Source organism: Euprymna scolopes, chromosome 2 (genome assembly GCF_053919585.1).
Source record: "Euprymna scolopes isolate OS-2025 chromosome 2, ASM5391958v1, whole genome shotgun sequence".
NCBI lineage: Eukaryota > Metazoa > Mollusca > Cephalopoda > Sepiida > Sepiolidae > Euprymna > Euprymna scolopes.
The window spans coordinates 36,170,279-36,188,429 of record NC_136483.1 but is presented as its reverse complement, the minus strand read 5'-3'; the positions used below and the strand labels follow the sequence as shown (position 1 = coordinate 36,188,429).

The 18,151-nt window shown below is 31.7% G+C and overlaps 1 protein-coding gene across 3 annotated transcripts in view; it reads right to left on the bottom strand.

Moving 5' to 3' along the window:
• The window catches only part of LOC145291046 (alpha-mannosidase 2x-like), a 326,286-nt gene extending 309,211 nt beyond the window's left edge, over window positions 1-17,075 (bottom strand). The window contains exons 1-2 of one of the 3 annotated variants that reach the window (XM_080136566.1): window positions 17,021-17,075; window positions 14,531-14,726 (exon numbers count right to left, since the gene is read on the bottom strand). In XM_080136566.1, the coding sequence (XP_079992692.1) occupies window positions 14,531-14,719 (189 nt within the window). In that variant the 5' untranslated portion in view covers window positions 14,720-14,726; window positions 17,021-17,075. Of the gene's footprint in view, window positions 1-14,530; window positions 16,046-17,020 lie in introns of those variants that run through there. The other 2 variants (XM_080136560.1, XM_080136556.1) reach the window with 2 other exon arrangements.
• Window positions 17,076-18,151: the final 1,076 nt, after the last annotated feature.

Below are 18,151 nucleotides of genomic sequence, written 5' to 3'. Positions count from 1 at the left end.
GTTCCGTGAATGAAATGTTTTGGAAAAAAAAAAGAAAGAAAAAGTAATTAGGTAACCCTCTTATTACGTTTATTTAACATATTTCAATGAATCTTTCAAGTAACCTTTTTGTGCGCTAAGCCATAAATATGCAAGAGAGAAATGGAATGAGTCATACAAGTTGGCAAGGAATGAAAACTAAGAGAGGAAGAGGCTGACACGAAAGCAAAAAAAAAAAAAAAAGTGTAAAGAAAAGAAGGGGGAAAATTGTACCAGACATTTCAGGCAACCAAGCAAATAACTTTTGAAACAAATGAAGGAGAAGATTTAGCTGCATAATATTCAGGATTTGTTTGTTTTTCTTTTCTTTTCTTTTTTAACATATAAACCTTTCGTGAAATCTGTTGGGAGGGGTATGTTTTAGAGAAATGAGTTACAAACACAGCCATGGTATAAATGCTTAAAACAGAATCCCCATCACTAAGTTAAGCTGTGTACAAGGCTGAAGATTATTGCAGATGTAAACATCTATATTTAATTCTATGAATTTGCAACGTGGTCAATGTTAGGTATTTCTAAAGATCTATTATAAGTAATGTATAGATCTTTATATCTTGTCTAAAAAATTACATTAAAGATTAAGAAAATCCAGAAATTATATACTTATTGGAGTTGTGAATTAAACCATGTCCGTTTCCATAAGTCAAAACACTACACTGTCTTGAAGTTCCTAGCATTTATACTGTGATACTAACCGATCTTTATTTGCTATTCTGCCTCCCCGTCCCTATTTCAATCTAATGAATTTCTGTACATATTTATGAAAAGATATTTATGAAAATTAAAAATTATCAACACTTTGGAAATATTTTAAATAGAATGATCCCAAGAGTAATTATGGTATTGTGACAAAGATTGTTCTAGCACTAATTAAGAGTAGAATAGACAATAAAACATTTGAGACATCACGAGATTCCAAGTGGATACTAGCAAAAAGCTGGGCATCCTAAATTATATATATATATATATATATATACATATATATATATATATATATACACACACACACACACACACACACACACACACACACACACAAGCATGTACTAACAAAAGCAAAGTAAATAACTGAAGAAAACAATTCAATAAATCATTTACTTTATCCATGAATAGTGTTCATCAAAATATAAGATAAGTGTAGCTGAAATGATGGACAAAGTATTTATTTGGAATGTCTGTAATAGAAAGTCAGAATATTGTGCATGTATCTGTATGAATGAAGTTCTTACATGTCAGTATAGTATGCTTGTACACATGTGAGCACATGGTGATAGCTATCGTCAACTTGACGAGGAAGAGAGAGAGAAACAGTCTAGCTGATGTTATCTATAGCAGGTTGTGATAGCGAGTCTGTGCATACCTTTTTATAAAGCAGATAAGCATGTCCTCTGGCATGATGATGTTATAATTGTTAAGCATATAGTGGCAAGAAACAAACACAGGATGGGCTTTTAACTGCTTGTTATTGAATCATTTATTTTAGATTAAAACTGAAAGTTATCAATTTAATGATGAAAAGATTATAAAGAAAAGATTTTTGATTGACATCATGGTGAAATAAGAGTATTAATAGCAATGGTTCTTTGCTGTTTTGTTTTGAAATTAAATTGAAAGAAACTTGCCTGTTAAACGATAAGGAGTTTAATGACAAAGAATTTTATTTACATCCTAGTAAAAACAATAGTAGTGGTAATATTGTGATTTGTATTTTGTTTTTGTTTTGTTTTTTATAATATTGTGTGGGCTTTAACTGCAAAGTCTCAAGGAAATATTTCTATTTGGAGTTACCCTTTGTGATAATATGCAGGCTTTAACTGAAAGTTAGCACCTCATCTGCTGAGAAAACGAGATTAGTTTGTTAGGGATATCGATTCATTGTGATGAAGATAACGCTTTTGTAAAAATGTAAGTGTCTGAAGCTGAACCTCACTGTTCTTGATGAAAAATATTTTCTTGATATGTTGTATTATATCTGAGATATAGACGATTGTGTATTGTTGAGAACACATGGCTCAACGGCCAAGGTTAATTTTAGGTGTTCACTTGTGTCGGAGATGAATTTTTGACTGACAAGTATTTGCTTGCAGATTGCTGCTGCTTCTCCCAGTCTCTCTGTTAGGTGAGCTTGGGCTCTTCCTTATATCTAACGTGATGTTGACAAGTACCCGGCTCCCACAGCAATTCTTTTCTGTTTGGTTGAAGTTAGATCTTGATAAGCAAAACTTCAATCAAAATTGATTATTCCTACAGAAATTGTTTTGTCTGCTCCAGCTGACTACGTTCCCGTTTCTGCATGCTGCTGCTACTAATTTGCTATGTTTTTTTGTTTTTTTTTTGTTAACTTGGAAAAGTGTTCTATCAATTAGACATACCAGTTTAGGAGAAAACTTAATTGGAATGAGATCTTGCCAATGATTTTGTAACAAAGGAAGATAAATCGAATTTGACCCCCATCTAGTGATATGTGTGTGCAATTATGTATTGAGAAGAATGTTAATGCTACAGACATTTTAATATTCTTGGAAAAAAATATACTAATTTTTTTTAAAACAATCAACTATTCATGTTTTTGATGGAAAAATAACAAAAACGCCATTTTTTAATTAACTTCTTTCACTTTGAAAACTCTTATTATTGACAAAAAAATAGCAATTGAAGAAATATAGCACATTATCAAAAACGTTATGATTAAAGACAAAGGCATCAGTTGGAATAAGACCAACAAAATGCCAGGCTGTAAGTGAATGTAAACCTGAAGAAATACAAGACCAAGGAAGAAGTATTGAATTGGAAATATTGGAAAAAAGATGTAAATCTAAAAATAAAAACTGAATTAGTTTTAAAACATCGACTTCCTTGGGCTTAGCAGACTATGATAAACCTTTGTTTTATAACAGTAAAAAGCATTGCACTTGTCTTAAAAAGATGCAGTTTAAACTATGAAAGGATTTAATTCAATAAATAACATTTTAAAAATTAATTTTTTATTTTACTCAAAAAGTTAGACAGTTTTTTGTTGAAATTTTGTTCTGAAGAAAATACTTTCGTGAAAGCAAAAATAGCTTTTACTAAATTGTTAGCATTTTCTGATGAGACTGTCTTGGGTGATACCCCATAAACCATCACCTCCAAGCAAAGGAGGAGGACAGTCTCTTGAGATTGGCCAAAATAGATACTTGCCAAAAAAATATGATTATACAAGATTAACTACAAGATTAACAAATTATACAAGGCCTTCAATTGTGTATGTGCATGAGGGAGGGTGTCAACCTCTGTCTATCCTAGTTTTAACTAAATGCATTAGCAGGCACCACAATACCACATTTACTCTATGGGGTATCCTACTTAAAATATTTCCAATTGTATATATTACATTTTTCATTGGAATAAAATGAAGACTGGGACAACAGAAAAACCGGTTAGTAAGATCCTCACAACTATTTCTAAAAATAGATCTCCTACTGTTCTAGCTTATGTTTAAAACTGAAAACATGAGAATCGATTTCTAACTGGGAGTGGAATATAAGTGGTTGGAAATGAAATAGGTGAAGTTTGAGAGTGAATGGTATCAATCCATAGTAAAAAAATAATTGGGGAGGGCAAGATCCAAATAAAAATGGGGAGTGTGAATTTTCAAGGAATTTCATAACTAAATAAATAAAAGTGATGGTAGGATTCATACAAAAAAAAAACTTATTAAGAGGCTACTTTACCAACAGAACAGAACTGTGTGTGCCATTCTCGGGCAAAGAACACATACTCATACCTGATTCCTTTTCATATACACAAGCACACAACTTGTACCACTCTTTATTGAATTTTCAGGGATGTAATCTTTGGCTGTAATGTTTAATTTTAACTGTAGTCTAAGCTGATGCTTGAAAAATTAAATCAAATCCTGATCAACAACCTCATGACACACTATATTTGGGACCCTGTAATCACCATTCTCTCCTTATGTTGACAATAGAACATTCAGTGGCCCCCAGCTACTTGGGATCAATGCAAAACTAGCACTCAACTCAACTGAGAGCAGTTTTTCTCCTTTGACCATTCCAGCTGATCCACTAAATTCTTGTATTGTTTCTTTCTAGACCGTGAAAGGTCACTGGACATAGAAAGTTTTTGGAGCACTTGCGAAGAATTGCAATCTATCCCTTCATCTACAATAGCCCTAACTAAGGAGATGAGAAGGAGGTTGGAAACAATGCTCTCAGCTGCTAGGTCCCATGCAAACTCTTGTTATACTTCAACCCAGGAAAATCAGTCGAAGTCTTGACAGGTAAAGCATCCCCAGACTTTTTCCACTCACATGAAGATTGAATACAGATCTGCCTGCAAACCAATGGCCTTTTGTTCTTCCAAGAAAGCAAAAACTAGAAATTTATTACATAGCTTGCAGGCAGAGAAACTGCATAGTCAATAAAGGATGAAAGGAAGGACATGCATAGCACATACTTCAACTTAACCTGTAAAGAAAGTTTCCTTGAAAGTCAAGTCTTAATCAATGCGTTTACCTTTGATTGCACTTCTGATTAATTTCTCTAAAACTGAAAATCTGGCCCAAGCCACATGCTGAGGATTCAAACTAGCAATCTGTTCAACTGAAATGACCCAGAAGAGAAGCATTAGCACTTCAGAAAACCAACCACAAGCCAACTGAATTGTTGATTTGAGACCTTGTAATCATTTTGTAACCTCTAAGCATCTCCATTATTGCTTCTATGTCTCCAAAGCATGACTCATAGGAAGGCAGAGATTCTTCATTTCCATTCACTAGTTCTTGTTCTGTCAAAATTATATATATTTTTTAAGTCATCAATCTTTTTTTTTATTTAATTACTATATTTTCAAAACGAATACATTTAAACTAAAAAAAACTATGAAAATATCAAAGTGAGTTTGAAAATTAGTTCTGTCTACGATAACTTGAAATTTGAACTCTGAAGCTGACAAGTTGTTATGAGTTGTACTTTTAAATATCATGAAAAAAAAACATAATTATTACTTAGGGTTGACTATTATTCATCCTCACATTTCTCTTTTGAAATGAAACAGTTTAAAGGTAATCATTAAAAGCACTGGTTATTTCTACTTTTTACCCACCACTTACATTAGCAGAGGAGAGAGGGGGGGGACTATCAAAAACAGAAATGCACATGAATAACCACATTACATCCCTATGCACCAATTAGCAAATGTTTTAATTTACTAACCAGACACAGTTTTAAAAAAATCAATTTCTATTCATCCCTTTCTGTTGTCAACATATGTAAAACATCATAGGAGATATTTCAAATTCAACAGCATATTCTAAAAATAAAATACTGAACTACCTGTAGGAAATCTATTTAATGACCTTTTAGCCTGTCTATTCCTTGATTTCTTTTTAGATACTGCCTCTTTAAATATAAAGTTTCAGTAAACATTTCATATTACAGATACATCGACAACATATTTATTTTCTCTCACAAAACAAAAAATAGAAACATTACAAACATTCTACACATAAAAAAAATCAACAAGAGGGACAAACTAGCTTTCTAAGTATACTGCAAATCTACTAACAACTTTTATTCTCACCAATATAAAATGATAAAAATGGATTTTATTATAGTCCTTTACTTATGTATGATACTGTCAGTGCCCCCCCCCCAAAAAAAGAAATAAGTTTATCAACAGGTTGTTCATAAAGATATACAAAAGACAACTGAAATAGTATTGTTAATCAGTGTGTGCCAGTAACAGGAACAAAACAACTGGCAATAGAAAATTTAGAGTTCGTTTATGGCCAATTTTAGAATTTAGGTATCCTTGGGTTTGTGACAGTTGAAGCGAATTTAGAGTTTGACACAATATAACACAGATCGTGGCAGGGAGCAGATCGAGATGAGCTGGCCTCAACAGAAGACATAAACCTTAACTATCTGATGAATTTGACCATATGAAAACTTCACTTAAATCCCTTAAATATGTCAGATACTTCATTCTCAAAGCCAGAAAAAAAAGTTCCAAATCTGGTTTCAGAACTGCATAAACCATGTCTCAAACTATCAGAAATCTCAACAAATATAAAAGCATCAACACCATTCACTCTTAAAACACAAGCTGCCATTCAAAACATACCGTGTAGTGCATGCAGCATCACAGAAACAGCACCTCTTTGACAATAATATGTGAACATAAAAGAACCATTAAACTTTATGAGTGACAAAAATGTGCGTTTCACATGCTTGATTAAAACCATTGTTTAATGGGCATATTAATCAATAAAATCTATAACACCTCATTAAAGCAATAAAACAGTTTCTTTCAAATTAAGTGGTGATGCCTATGTAAAAATATATATATATTCTTATAGTTACCAAACGAATAGTAATATCTCCAGTCATAAATAAGCTTCCATAAAACTATAAGCAAAATATTAATTCTTGCCACATGACTTGTTTGTAGTCATTTATTTTTTTTTTGTTATATAGTTGTCTTTGTTTATAATTTGTTCTATTTTATTTTTTTTACACATTTTGTCTGATTTGCATTTTTACACTATAGCATATAATACAACTTCAATATGGAAATATGATTTCCACATGTAAATATGTTTTAAATAAATCGTGCATTGTGGAGAACATGATCCACTCTTCCCATCAGGTAAATAATGACTGTACAGATGCATAATATGAGCCACATGACAGATTTAACTAGTTGTAGTTACATCAAAGTGTTGCTTTCCTTAGACTACTTGCCATACAAATGCTTAAAATTTTACAGTGACTCAGCCAATGCCCAATGCCCATATATGGAATCTCTGCTCAATGATCTTCAAAAAGATTTCAACATGCACGTTTCTTCATGTCAACATTTTGACACGAGTTCATCTCTCTTGTCTGGCCATATATATTCTTTAAATATTACTCATCTGAAAATATTTACTTCATTTGAATTTTGTTGTAACAAAACATTAAAAGATGAGAGGAGTAGGATTACAAAATACAAGTTAAAACCATTGAAACGTTAAATCATCAAGATTCTATCAGGTTGCTTGCATGGAATTATCATTCAATATCATATATAATATCACGCCTTATATAGAGGTATATATTTGCATGTATATCACAAGTTTTACTTTAAAATTAAATAACTGCATGTGTGCATACCTAGTAACTAATATCTATTCTGAAATATAGATAAACACACATTTACATAGAGAGAACAACTCTAGAATACAAATCTACTATGTTGAAACATGCAGAAAATTTTAATTGTAACATAATCATATCAACCTATATATTAATCCTAATCCTGCACTATAAACACCTGAAAATGTGATAAGCTGTCTGCAAATTTGATGGGCAATTTAATCTGAAAATATAACCACAAACCTAATCTGATGTTAACAATTACATACAAACTCTTTACTAATATTTTTTTCTTCAATTTAACATCATGGCAGGAAAAAAAATTGCTGAGATATTAATTTTAAACAAATATTTGTTTATTTTCATATTGTTGCATTATAATTAGACTTATATATGTATTTTATACATATTTTATTTAAAATTGAAACAACGCTTTTACCACAGAAAACCCAACTCATTAACGATTATTTTTTCTGATCAGCAATTCAATTATTTTTAAGCATAAAAGATGCAAGTTCACATGCAGATATAAAATTAAAACAAAGTTCTGTTTCTGAATTTTTGAGATGAGGATTAGTTATTTGTATTATGTGGATGGTTCAGACTATGGTTCTAAATTTGAATGTTATTTTCACAAGTGGACCCATGGCATAGTGGATAAAGTACTTGGTAAAATTTAGTTGTAAAACTTGCACTCTTCTGGAGGTTGAAGGTTCAATCCTCAGTGCAGGTAACACTCAAAAATACAGTTACGAATTACTTAGAGCTTCTATCCAATTATGGCTGATGGAATTAGAGCTTGCTACTCCAGTGGATTAAATAAAAGGCTCTGTTTTAAATTCTGTGCAGATTTCTCAAGTTAAATAGAAAGATTCAAAGTTTGACAAGATACAAGAAGGTCGGCGGTCCCATCAACTGAAACATTGTGAAAATAACACTCAAGATGAGAATTTTAATCTGAACAATCCAAATAATACAATTGAAACAAAGTTATCTTAATTTGTGTATTGGATTGATATGGCAATCGATTTTGTTTTCAAAGAAATTTAGTAATATGTTTTAATGAAAATAATTTTGTATTGGAGGAAATGCTGTGAAGTTTCTGCTCCAGAAAAATTCTGTGGGAGCCATTGGAAGTTCCTAGTGTTGCGCTTCAAAATGACAACCTTACAATCAAGATATAACTGAACTCTAATTGTTCTCAAATCAAGAACTCCAGAAGTCTTTGCATAAACGAGTTGAAAATCATGTTTTCTAACTTAAGGCTGCATATTTAAAGAGTTTATGCTTGATGCAATATTTGTAGGGGGAGAATGTATCATAGAAAATTGTGTTCCAGGGAATATACTATCATCTCAAGGTTCAATGGTCTTAGTCATGAGAAAATAATCTGGTTGCCTTGAAACTGCACTTAACATTAAAAAAAACATGGCATGGAAAGAGACCTGTACCAAGTCATAGGAGACAACAAAAAAAAAAACACTACAGTACAATTACGACAGAATCATACGTACATCAATAAATTTCACAGGTTCAAACACAACTGCCGAGCATTTGATGGCAAAGGTAATCGATTGAATGATACTCTGTTGGGTGACAGCTTCAAAACCGGCTAAAAGTTTTACCCAATAATTGTATTTATTAACATAACTTGTACAAATCTAATACATAATGTGAGGAGGTGCTTGGCATTTTTTTTTTCTTTTACATGTAAACTAGCTGTATGTTCTTAGTCAGCGAAGAAGAAATCCTTCTCAACTGAGGTAATTCACAAAGGAAAAATTTGCAACTAATAATTTTGTCAAATGAAGATATGAATAGTGAAATATTTTGTTGTGTAACTGTATTTGAATCCAATCAGATATTCTTTTATTTCGCAAATAGTCAGAACGTGTTCTAATGTTGAGCAGGGAAAAAACAAAATATTGATTCAAATAAGAAAATAAATATCAGATTATCAATCCTGGAGAATACAAATAAATAATAACTGCAATAAAAAAAAAAAAATTGAAAAAGCTTACTGACTCGGACGAAGATTTGTTTTTCAAGAATGTAAATGTAAAGCGTTCGTTAAATATTTTGAAATAATTGCTGTTCATTTCAATGTTATACTATGAAAATTGAGCAATTTTTTACATGGAAGTCACCACTTATCAAGGCCCGGAAGCCACTCGGGGATAAGGGTTATTGCGTGTACAGTAATCAAAGGGATAATATCGTAGTAATCGTTAGTAATGGAGATTTGATAAAGTGTCTTAAAGGGGCAGTTTATCAGGAATTTGTTTATCTTGGACTTGAAGACATCCAAGTTGTAGTCAGGTGGGAAACAGGCAAACGGAAGAGAGTTCCACAGGCGTGCACGTGCACGTCTAAGAAAGAAGCTTTGTTCATAGAATTTTCGTTTGGATTTAGGCACAGATAAAGAATGGGGAAAATTATTGACAGTGGTTTCAGCTAGACGGGTGTTTTTCGTGAAAGAATGGCGAGGGGGGACCAGAGATTGGAGCTCAGACGAGCACTTGCCATGGAAATAACGATAGTTGCAGTAAGAGTAGATAAAAAATAGAGTAAAAATGCCAGCTACTTTTTTTCGGGGTGGGGGGTATTGAAAGGGTCAGGTTATCCGGAAAAGATATAAATATTGAAAAGAAAACGAAAGGAATGCATGATTTCTGAAAACACAGGAGATTTTAGTCTAATTTGATATTAAGGTAGCATAAAAAAAATAATGACTGCCATTTGGCAATACATGGAGTCTCGATAATCGCTCAAAAATCGAAAATAAATGTCACAAATCCTGAGGCAATGTAATGCCCAACTGAACATTACCAATAATTTTTGTCTAATTTTCGATTTTTTAACGATTATCAAGGATCTACGTGTCATTATTTTTCGTTCTTCTTACAAATTTGAACGTACTTTAAAAAAAAATTAAGCTTTAAAATAAGTTAAAACAACAACAAAAAAAACGTATTCGGGTAGGTATGAGAGTTTGCCTATTCGTTTTTTGTTTATGTTTGTTTTTTTTTGGGGGGGGTACCCCTTTTCCCGTTAGATATTGTTAAAAATTCCCGTTTTGGTTTTAGTAATTAGTAACAATTGCTTTGTTGTTTGTTTTTAAATTGTCATTTATTTATTTTATTTTTCTATTTTTTTTTTTTTTTTTTTACTTTAATCGAAGCCTTTTTTTTTTTTTAATCAGAGTAAATAAAATTGTTTCAATTTTACGAGGAGGGGGTTTAACTTGGAATCTTACGGAAGGTTACATCAGCTAAAATAAGTTTCAATTTTATGTTGTTGTTTTTTTTTTTTTTATATTTGTTTTATACGATTTCAATTTTAACAATATTTTCATTATTTTATTTGACACATTACAAATTATGAATTTCCAAAGTTTTGTAACTAATTTCAAACTGAAATAATTTTCGTAATTTATGACGTCGAAAAACTGAATAAGAAACTAAAGTTTGTGTTTATATATTATTAATGAAGCTTTGTGAAATGCAGTTAACTTTATTATCTCAATGAAATTTTCAGTTGAAAATGATTAATTTCGTGATGAATAGAAGGATTTGACAATACAATCATTTTTGTTTTGTTTTTCTTTTGTTGTCAACAACAAAAATGATGCATTATTGTTACACATAGAAAATTCGTTATGGTTTTCATTATCATCATTAACAAAAATAAATTTTATTATTGTAGTTGTTGCCACAAAACAATCACTGCTTAGTGCTTCTTCACAAAAGTGTTACAAAATAAATATTAAAAAAAAAAAAAAAAAGAAGATTTATCATCCATTGACGATCTCATTAGGCTTATGGGAAAAGATGCGAACATAATTTTTTATGCATCTATTTTCAGTATTTACTTCGACACTCGACAGTGCTCAATACGTTAATAGAGCTAGCTAGCTAGCAAGTAAGATAAGTTAGTAGGGAGTGAGTGGCAATTAAACTACACAGAATCTTCCGCGTTTCATCCCCGTAAGGACTGGTCAGGCTAAAATGATGAATCCTTAACGGAGATGAAACGCGGAAAATTATGCGTAATTTAACTGCCAAATATATTTTTTCATAACTTACTAATATATATGGTGGCTATTATTCACCCGGTTTCGAGAGTGATCATCTTTCAGAGATCTTTCCTTTTTTTTTTTTTTTTTTGTCTTTTCTTTTTATTGTTGTTCACTTTTTTCAGGTTTTGTGCATTCGAAGGGTACAAAAACTGTGCACCATTAAATTGCCTTTATACAACATAGTGTAGTAGAGTACCCATCATAGAGTTAAAATTGAAATTCATTTTAAAATTAAATAAAAATCTCTATACTTAAGATTATAAGACAACTACACGCGTTTGTCTTTCTCGTCTCTGCGTGACTTCCATATTAGTTTTGATTAATTACTATTTATTTATTGAAATCAAAAATTCAATAAATTTTTTGAGAAAGAACGTTTTAAAAAATACTACTTAAAAATATTTTAATTACAAAATTAAATTTACCACCATGCATCTCAGTTTCTTCTTAAAAAAAAAGGTAACGCATTCGCATTACTTTTGTTAATAGTAGAAATACAAAATTGATTGAATTAGCTTATGATTTTTCGAAATATGAAATGATTTTGTAAACATTTAAACTGCTGGATAAAATAATTTGGTATTTTTTACAACCTGCCACAGACAGCAGTATTAACACCCCAAACCACCCCATGTTAAAAACGACTTTCGGAATAACCCCCCCCCCCCAACCTCTATGTTAAGAACGGCTTTCGGGGTTGTGGGGTGTTTATTCCGAAAGCCATTCTTAACATGGGGAGGTTGGGGTGTTTATAATACGCAGGGACATGTCGTAAAAATTTACCAATAATTTCTCCAGATTTTCAAGTATTATTACAGTTATTTACATCCAATAATTTTATAGAGATTAAATGTTATTTTTTAAATGGGAGTCACTATATCAAGATCTGAAGGCCACTCGAGGATCATAATGGCTAATGAGTGCAAGGTGGTCGGCAAGACTCAACAGCTTGATGAAGAGTAGTGTCTGTTGGTGGAAATTACGTACAATTTAAGAAAACTGTTATTAAATTAGCTTTAATTTTATCGTTTGGTTCAATTAATAATTTAAATCATGGATGCTGTAATAATTAAACTTTAATTTCAAAGTCTTACTCTTATTAAAAAATAATTTTGTATAAAAACAAAAAAGAAAAAGACTCCCGGACAACGCCGAATGGATAAAACTAATTTTAAATAACAAACGCCAGGAAAAATCGCAAACAAATTTTACGACGTTTTATTTTAAAAGTTGTTGGGTGAAAATAGGGCTTTTTTTCGCGGTTATATTTTATTAAAATGATCGACTTGTTTACTAAAAACCGAAATGTATACTGGTAGATTATATTTTTTTAAATAGGATATAAAAAATTACTTTACGCTATTACGTTTTTATTATTATTATCATTATTATTATCATTATTATTTCAATAGTAAATGAAAAAAAAATGGAAAATTTATAGATTAACACCATCAGCAAAATCACATCCCCACTTTAAAAAACGAGATTGATTTACGTGAACTCTGAAAAAACTTCGCGAAAAAAAGAAAACAATTATTTTTAGAGTGGGCGATCATTTGCGTAAATATCACATATGTCTTTAATAATTTAAAGTTGTTAGCGTAGGTAAACAGATTCTTTTACCAATAGCCCTAAGTCCGAGTGGCAAGGTCGTGTATGAACACGTAATCGCCTAAAAATGTAGCCCCCCCACAAAAAAAAATAACAAAAAAACGCACAGAATTTATCTCCTAATGCACTTACTGATCCGCGCTATTTTTTAAAATCGTATTTCCAAGTTTAATCAAAGTTTTTTTTTTATTCAATTGTAAGGTTAAAGTACAGAATATGTACAAAACGCCCTCCCCTCCCCATGTTAAGAATGGCTTTTTAAATAAGTTAATATTTCAGCACGGATCAATAAGTGCACTGCATGAGTGCATGCTACCGCAAAAAAGGTACTTATGCAGAATAGGCACCGTGCTGCTGAAATAACGTCAGTTTAGAAACCCACTCTAAACTTGGAGATGTGGGGTGTTGTTTGTTTGTTTGTTTAACTACTCTGTACTTTCGTGTAACAATTTGATAAACAAAAAGCAGTAAAAAAAAAAAAAAAAAAAAGGAATTTAATTTGAAGGGACCGGGCCGTAAAATTAATTCCTTTTCACGTTTTCTTATTTTTTTTCTGCGGATTTTCGTCGATAACAGAGTTAACTTTCATATTAGCAAGGAAATTTTTTTAAAAGTTTATTTAATGACTTAACGTGGGGAATCATTTTTAAATTATAACGTTCTATTAAATTGATACCCCACTTTTCGGTCAATCAGCAAAACTCTCCTTATTAAACTATTTTTGTGGTGTAAAAGAAAAATTTAATAGAACGTTATAATTTAAAAGTGATCCCGCACGTTAATATCATTAAATAAACTTTTTTAAAAAAACCCTGCTAATATGAAAGTTAAGTCTGTTATCGACGATAATAATTTTACGGCGGGGGAAAGCTCGTTCAGGTCTGCTAATTTGAAAATCCTATCTAAAAATTAGCACGGTCCGTATTCTGCATAAATACATAAAAAGATTAACTGGGTATTTGTGCACTTTTGCTACCGTGCTGAAATAGCGTTATTTTGAAAGCCATTTTTAACATGGGGAGAGGTAGGTGTTTTGCAACCATTGTGCTTCCATCTAACAATTTAATAATTAAAAAAAAAAGATATCGTGAAGCTTGAATTTTCCTGAAAAAAAACTTTAAAAATAGCGCGGTGGCAAAAGTGCACAAGCACCATTAACTGTCCTAAAACGCTAGAATCAACCTGAAATAAGGTATTATTCATCGTTAAATTTTTATGCAAAACGGATGCCCCATTCTAAAATAATTATTTGTTTAATTTTAGGGCGTTTGGCGAGTTTCTCAGGGTGTTTACATGTAATCACATAAAAAATAAAGCAAAATCTCATCTGGGGGTGGGTACGTTGAGGGTGTTAATATATAAATCTATAAAAAACGAAATATTATAATAATAATAATAATAATAATAATAATAATAATAATAATAATAATAATAATGTGCCCGTCAGAGAGACAAGAAACGGACAGACACGAATTTAAGTAAGGCAGTTGAACAAATTAAATACTTTTTGTTTAACTCTCAGATGATGATGTAGTATTCGCACGAATTATTTATTATGATTAAACGATCAAAATGTGGTGTCGCGTTCCGTAAGAGGCGACAAAATTATGTTGAATAAAAAAAAAAAGGAAAGCGCAGAAAAAAGTGAAAGTATCGAACTTACCTCATCGATGTCGTAAGGGCGAAGGTTGATCCGGTTATTCATATTGACAGCTTCCATCATTAAATAAAGGGAACAGCAGATGACCAAAAAGAAAAGGGAGCCCCAGAGAGCCATGTACTTTTTCATCTTGGCACAGGCGAACAACGAGCGAGGGAGACACTCGTCTAGTGACCACAACCGGTTGGACATTAAGGATCTTAGTGAAGAAAAAGGAGCAAGAAATCCTAGAATTCAATAAACAATAATAGAATTGTTGGAGTCTGGATGTAAGGATTCAGATGGGTTTCTTATTGATGGCTGGTTTGACGTGTGTCTGCAGAGGAAATACAATTATAAATAAATACTAGATCCACTGGATCAAAAGACGTGGTGTTAATAATAATACTTGTTAACACGATATTTTAATCCTTAATAAAAGCCTAGTATTTTATTTTAACAACCTAAATATATGCTGTATTATTATTTAATCCTGACGTAATATAGACGTATAATAGGTTTTATTATCATCCGTAACGAGAAATGACTGGGCGAAAACACGTCGCACGAACATGAATGCCGCAAGGTCTATAATAAATTAATTATTTAACCATTTTTATTAAAGATTAATAGTAAACGTTTAAAAAATAATTACATTAATTCTTATTAAGTTTTCATGTGGTCGTCAGTAAAAAAAATATTTCACAACACGCCGACTAAAGGGGAGGATTTTGTTTCATTCATTATTTTAGAAAGTCAAGAATTAGAATAAAAATAACGAATAAACGAGATTGTATTGTTTTTTATGCTGTCGTTTTTATAGTGGGCTAAAGAATAGCATCATGAAAAACTAACCAAAAGTTTAAGTTGATAAATTGATTTTTTAAAAAGAATGCCTAGCTTTAACTTGTAGAAGCTTATCAAAAAGAAAAGAAAGAAAAGAAACTGTTGAAGATTTGAAATCAAATTATCAGAAGCAATAAAATTCTAAGGATAATTACAATAATTATTTATAGGGGTCTTTATCATTAAAAATTGAAATAAAATAAGAAAGTTAATAAAAATAGTATGTGCCTAAAAATTTAAACAAAATTCAAATTTTACTAAGAACGCACAAAGTCTAAATAAACTAAATAAAGTTTTAAAAAAAATATTTGTAGTTTAAAAAAAAAAATTTTTTTTTAACTACAAATATTTTTGCTTCTCCCTTTTCTCCAACTTAAGATTCTTAACCAATAATGTATATAAAAAAAAAAAAAATCTCCCAATTATCTTTTTTTTTTCTACCAACTTTTTGACGTAAAATTTATTTTAGAAACTTCGTTGGATCTTGTGTAGGTAAAGTAAAAATCGCTCTCTCCATTGATATTCCTTATCCGATTCCATAATTTTTGACAAGCCTGCGTTGCTTTCACTGTAATATTTACATCTCCGTGGTTGTTATTTACAATAGAAAAGAATATATCGCTGGTAACGACGTAAATCCGAGTTGACCAGCAAGTCAACTGCTGGTATAAACCGGTCGATACTGCAGCAGGCAAGCACAAAAAGGTATTTACCGGCCGCATATCGCAAAAGAAACAATTATTTAGCAGGATCTCAGTCGAATGCCATATAAATACGCTTTCGACGTTATCTAAATAACGTTGGAGAAACAAATTACATTAACAAAATTGATTCAAATATTAGAAACATTAAACTTTATTATTTTAGCATGGTCCGTAAACTGCAAAAGATCATTTAGAAAGCCATTCTTTACATGGTGAAAGGGGAGGGGGACTTTGTCAACTATTCTGTACTTTTACCTAACAATTTAATAAATAGATAAATAAATAAATAAAATTAGGGTCCTTGTTCAGAATTCCCCCTTCTAAAAAAATAAAAATAAAAATCTGTGTGATGTACGACGCACCCGTGACAGAAGGAAATATTGTCCATCAAAAATCATGTAACTTGATCCAATAGTTTTATTTTTAAATAAGAAAAACAAAATGTCATGGATAAGGAATGAACAACAATCTCACGATGCCATCTTGAAATAGTTTGAAAGAACAAGGGAGAGAACTCTAAACAATTCAAACTGGCGAGATTTTAGAAAGCGTAAAAAAACTCAAATTTGCTTTAAAATGATTTTCTATATAAAAAATAAACTACTTTATCAATTTATGTGCTTTTTTAGTGTACAATAAATTCTCCCTGTTAAGAGTACGTACCATAGATTTTTTTCTTTTCTTTTTTCTAAGGTCGGGGGGGGGGGGGTTGAACAAGTGCCAAAATTAGCACAGAACGTGGCAAACTGGAAGAATAAGCTACCCAAAACAAGAAGTCTTTAATCTCAGAAAGTAAATCTGACTGAACACCGTTTGTTGCTATGAATTGCGCACTCTTCTGGTTTGCCAACTGATTAAAAATATATATATATTTAGTTTCTTAAATACTGATTGTGTTATTTCATCTTAATTAAAATATTATTTGTTTTCTCTTTTCTTTTTTAAACTGTGAACTAAAACTTACGTTTATGTAGCTCTTCTTTAAACATGTCACTTCTTTCAATCTGGTCGTTTAATAATTGTTGCTTTTTTATTTAAATAGAAATTGTCCCATGGTGGCGTCAAATTTCTACGAGAATTTATTAGTTGATATTACCATATAAAAAATTAACCGACCCCCCACCCCGCACACTATTAAATTATTTTGAATAGTTTGAAAGGTTTTATTCCTCTCCTCATGGCAAGAAAAAGATTAATATCAAGTGAGATTTATGTGACCTTTGATTCTATCAAAATGTAGAACGCCATAAAGATTTAAAACGTAGAGATCTCACGTAGATAATCCAAAGAAAGTTTTACACTGTTAAGTCAAAAATAGTTTAAGCCATATTAATATATAGGCAGCAGCAGTACAGACGAATGTTAAATAGCGACACTCAATTGGACAAAATCTCCAATCAGCAATTTCTTTCAACCAATCACAAGTGCGACAATATTCACTTCTACTTTTGCGCACAATATAAAAACTCACACACTGCCTACTTTCCTCTCTCTTACAGTTTTCCTTTCATCCTCAATACATGCACAGATATCAGAAATCTACCCTGACCCTTTGAGATTGAAGGCCCTCACCAAGTAGCACACAGGTTACAAGAGACATTCACAGACTCATCAGCCTAACGTTCACAGGGAACGTGAGCTGGAACAGATACATTGAGAGCATTGCCAAGGCTGCTGTGAAGAAGGTGGGCTGTCTCTACCATGCTAGAAAGCTACTTATGCCTGAAAATATCCTGCACCTCTACAAGGCCACCATTCACCCATGTATGGAGTACTGTTGTCACATTTAGGCTGGTGCATCAGCATAGTCCCTCGCTCCTAGATAGGGTTCAAAAGAGAGTCGCCATCCTGATAGGTCCTAAACTGTCATCTAAGCTTCAACCTCTGTCTCATCGACATAATGTTGCATCCCTCTGCAAGTATTTTAATGGTGAATGTTCCAACGAATTACAAGCCCTTGTACCCCCTCGATGTAAATACCCCCAACAAGCAGCAAAATCCCACCTCTACACAATAGAGATCCCTAGATGTAAGAAAACCTTCTACTCTAATAGTTTCTTCTCCAGAACTGCTAGACTTTGGAACTCTCTTTCAA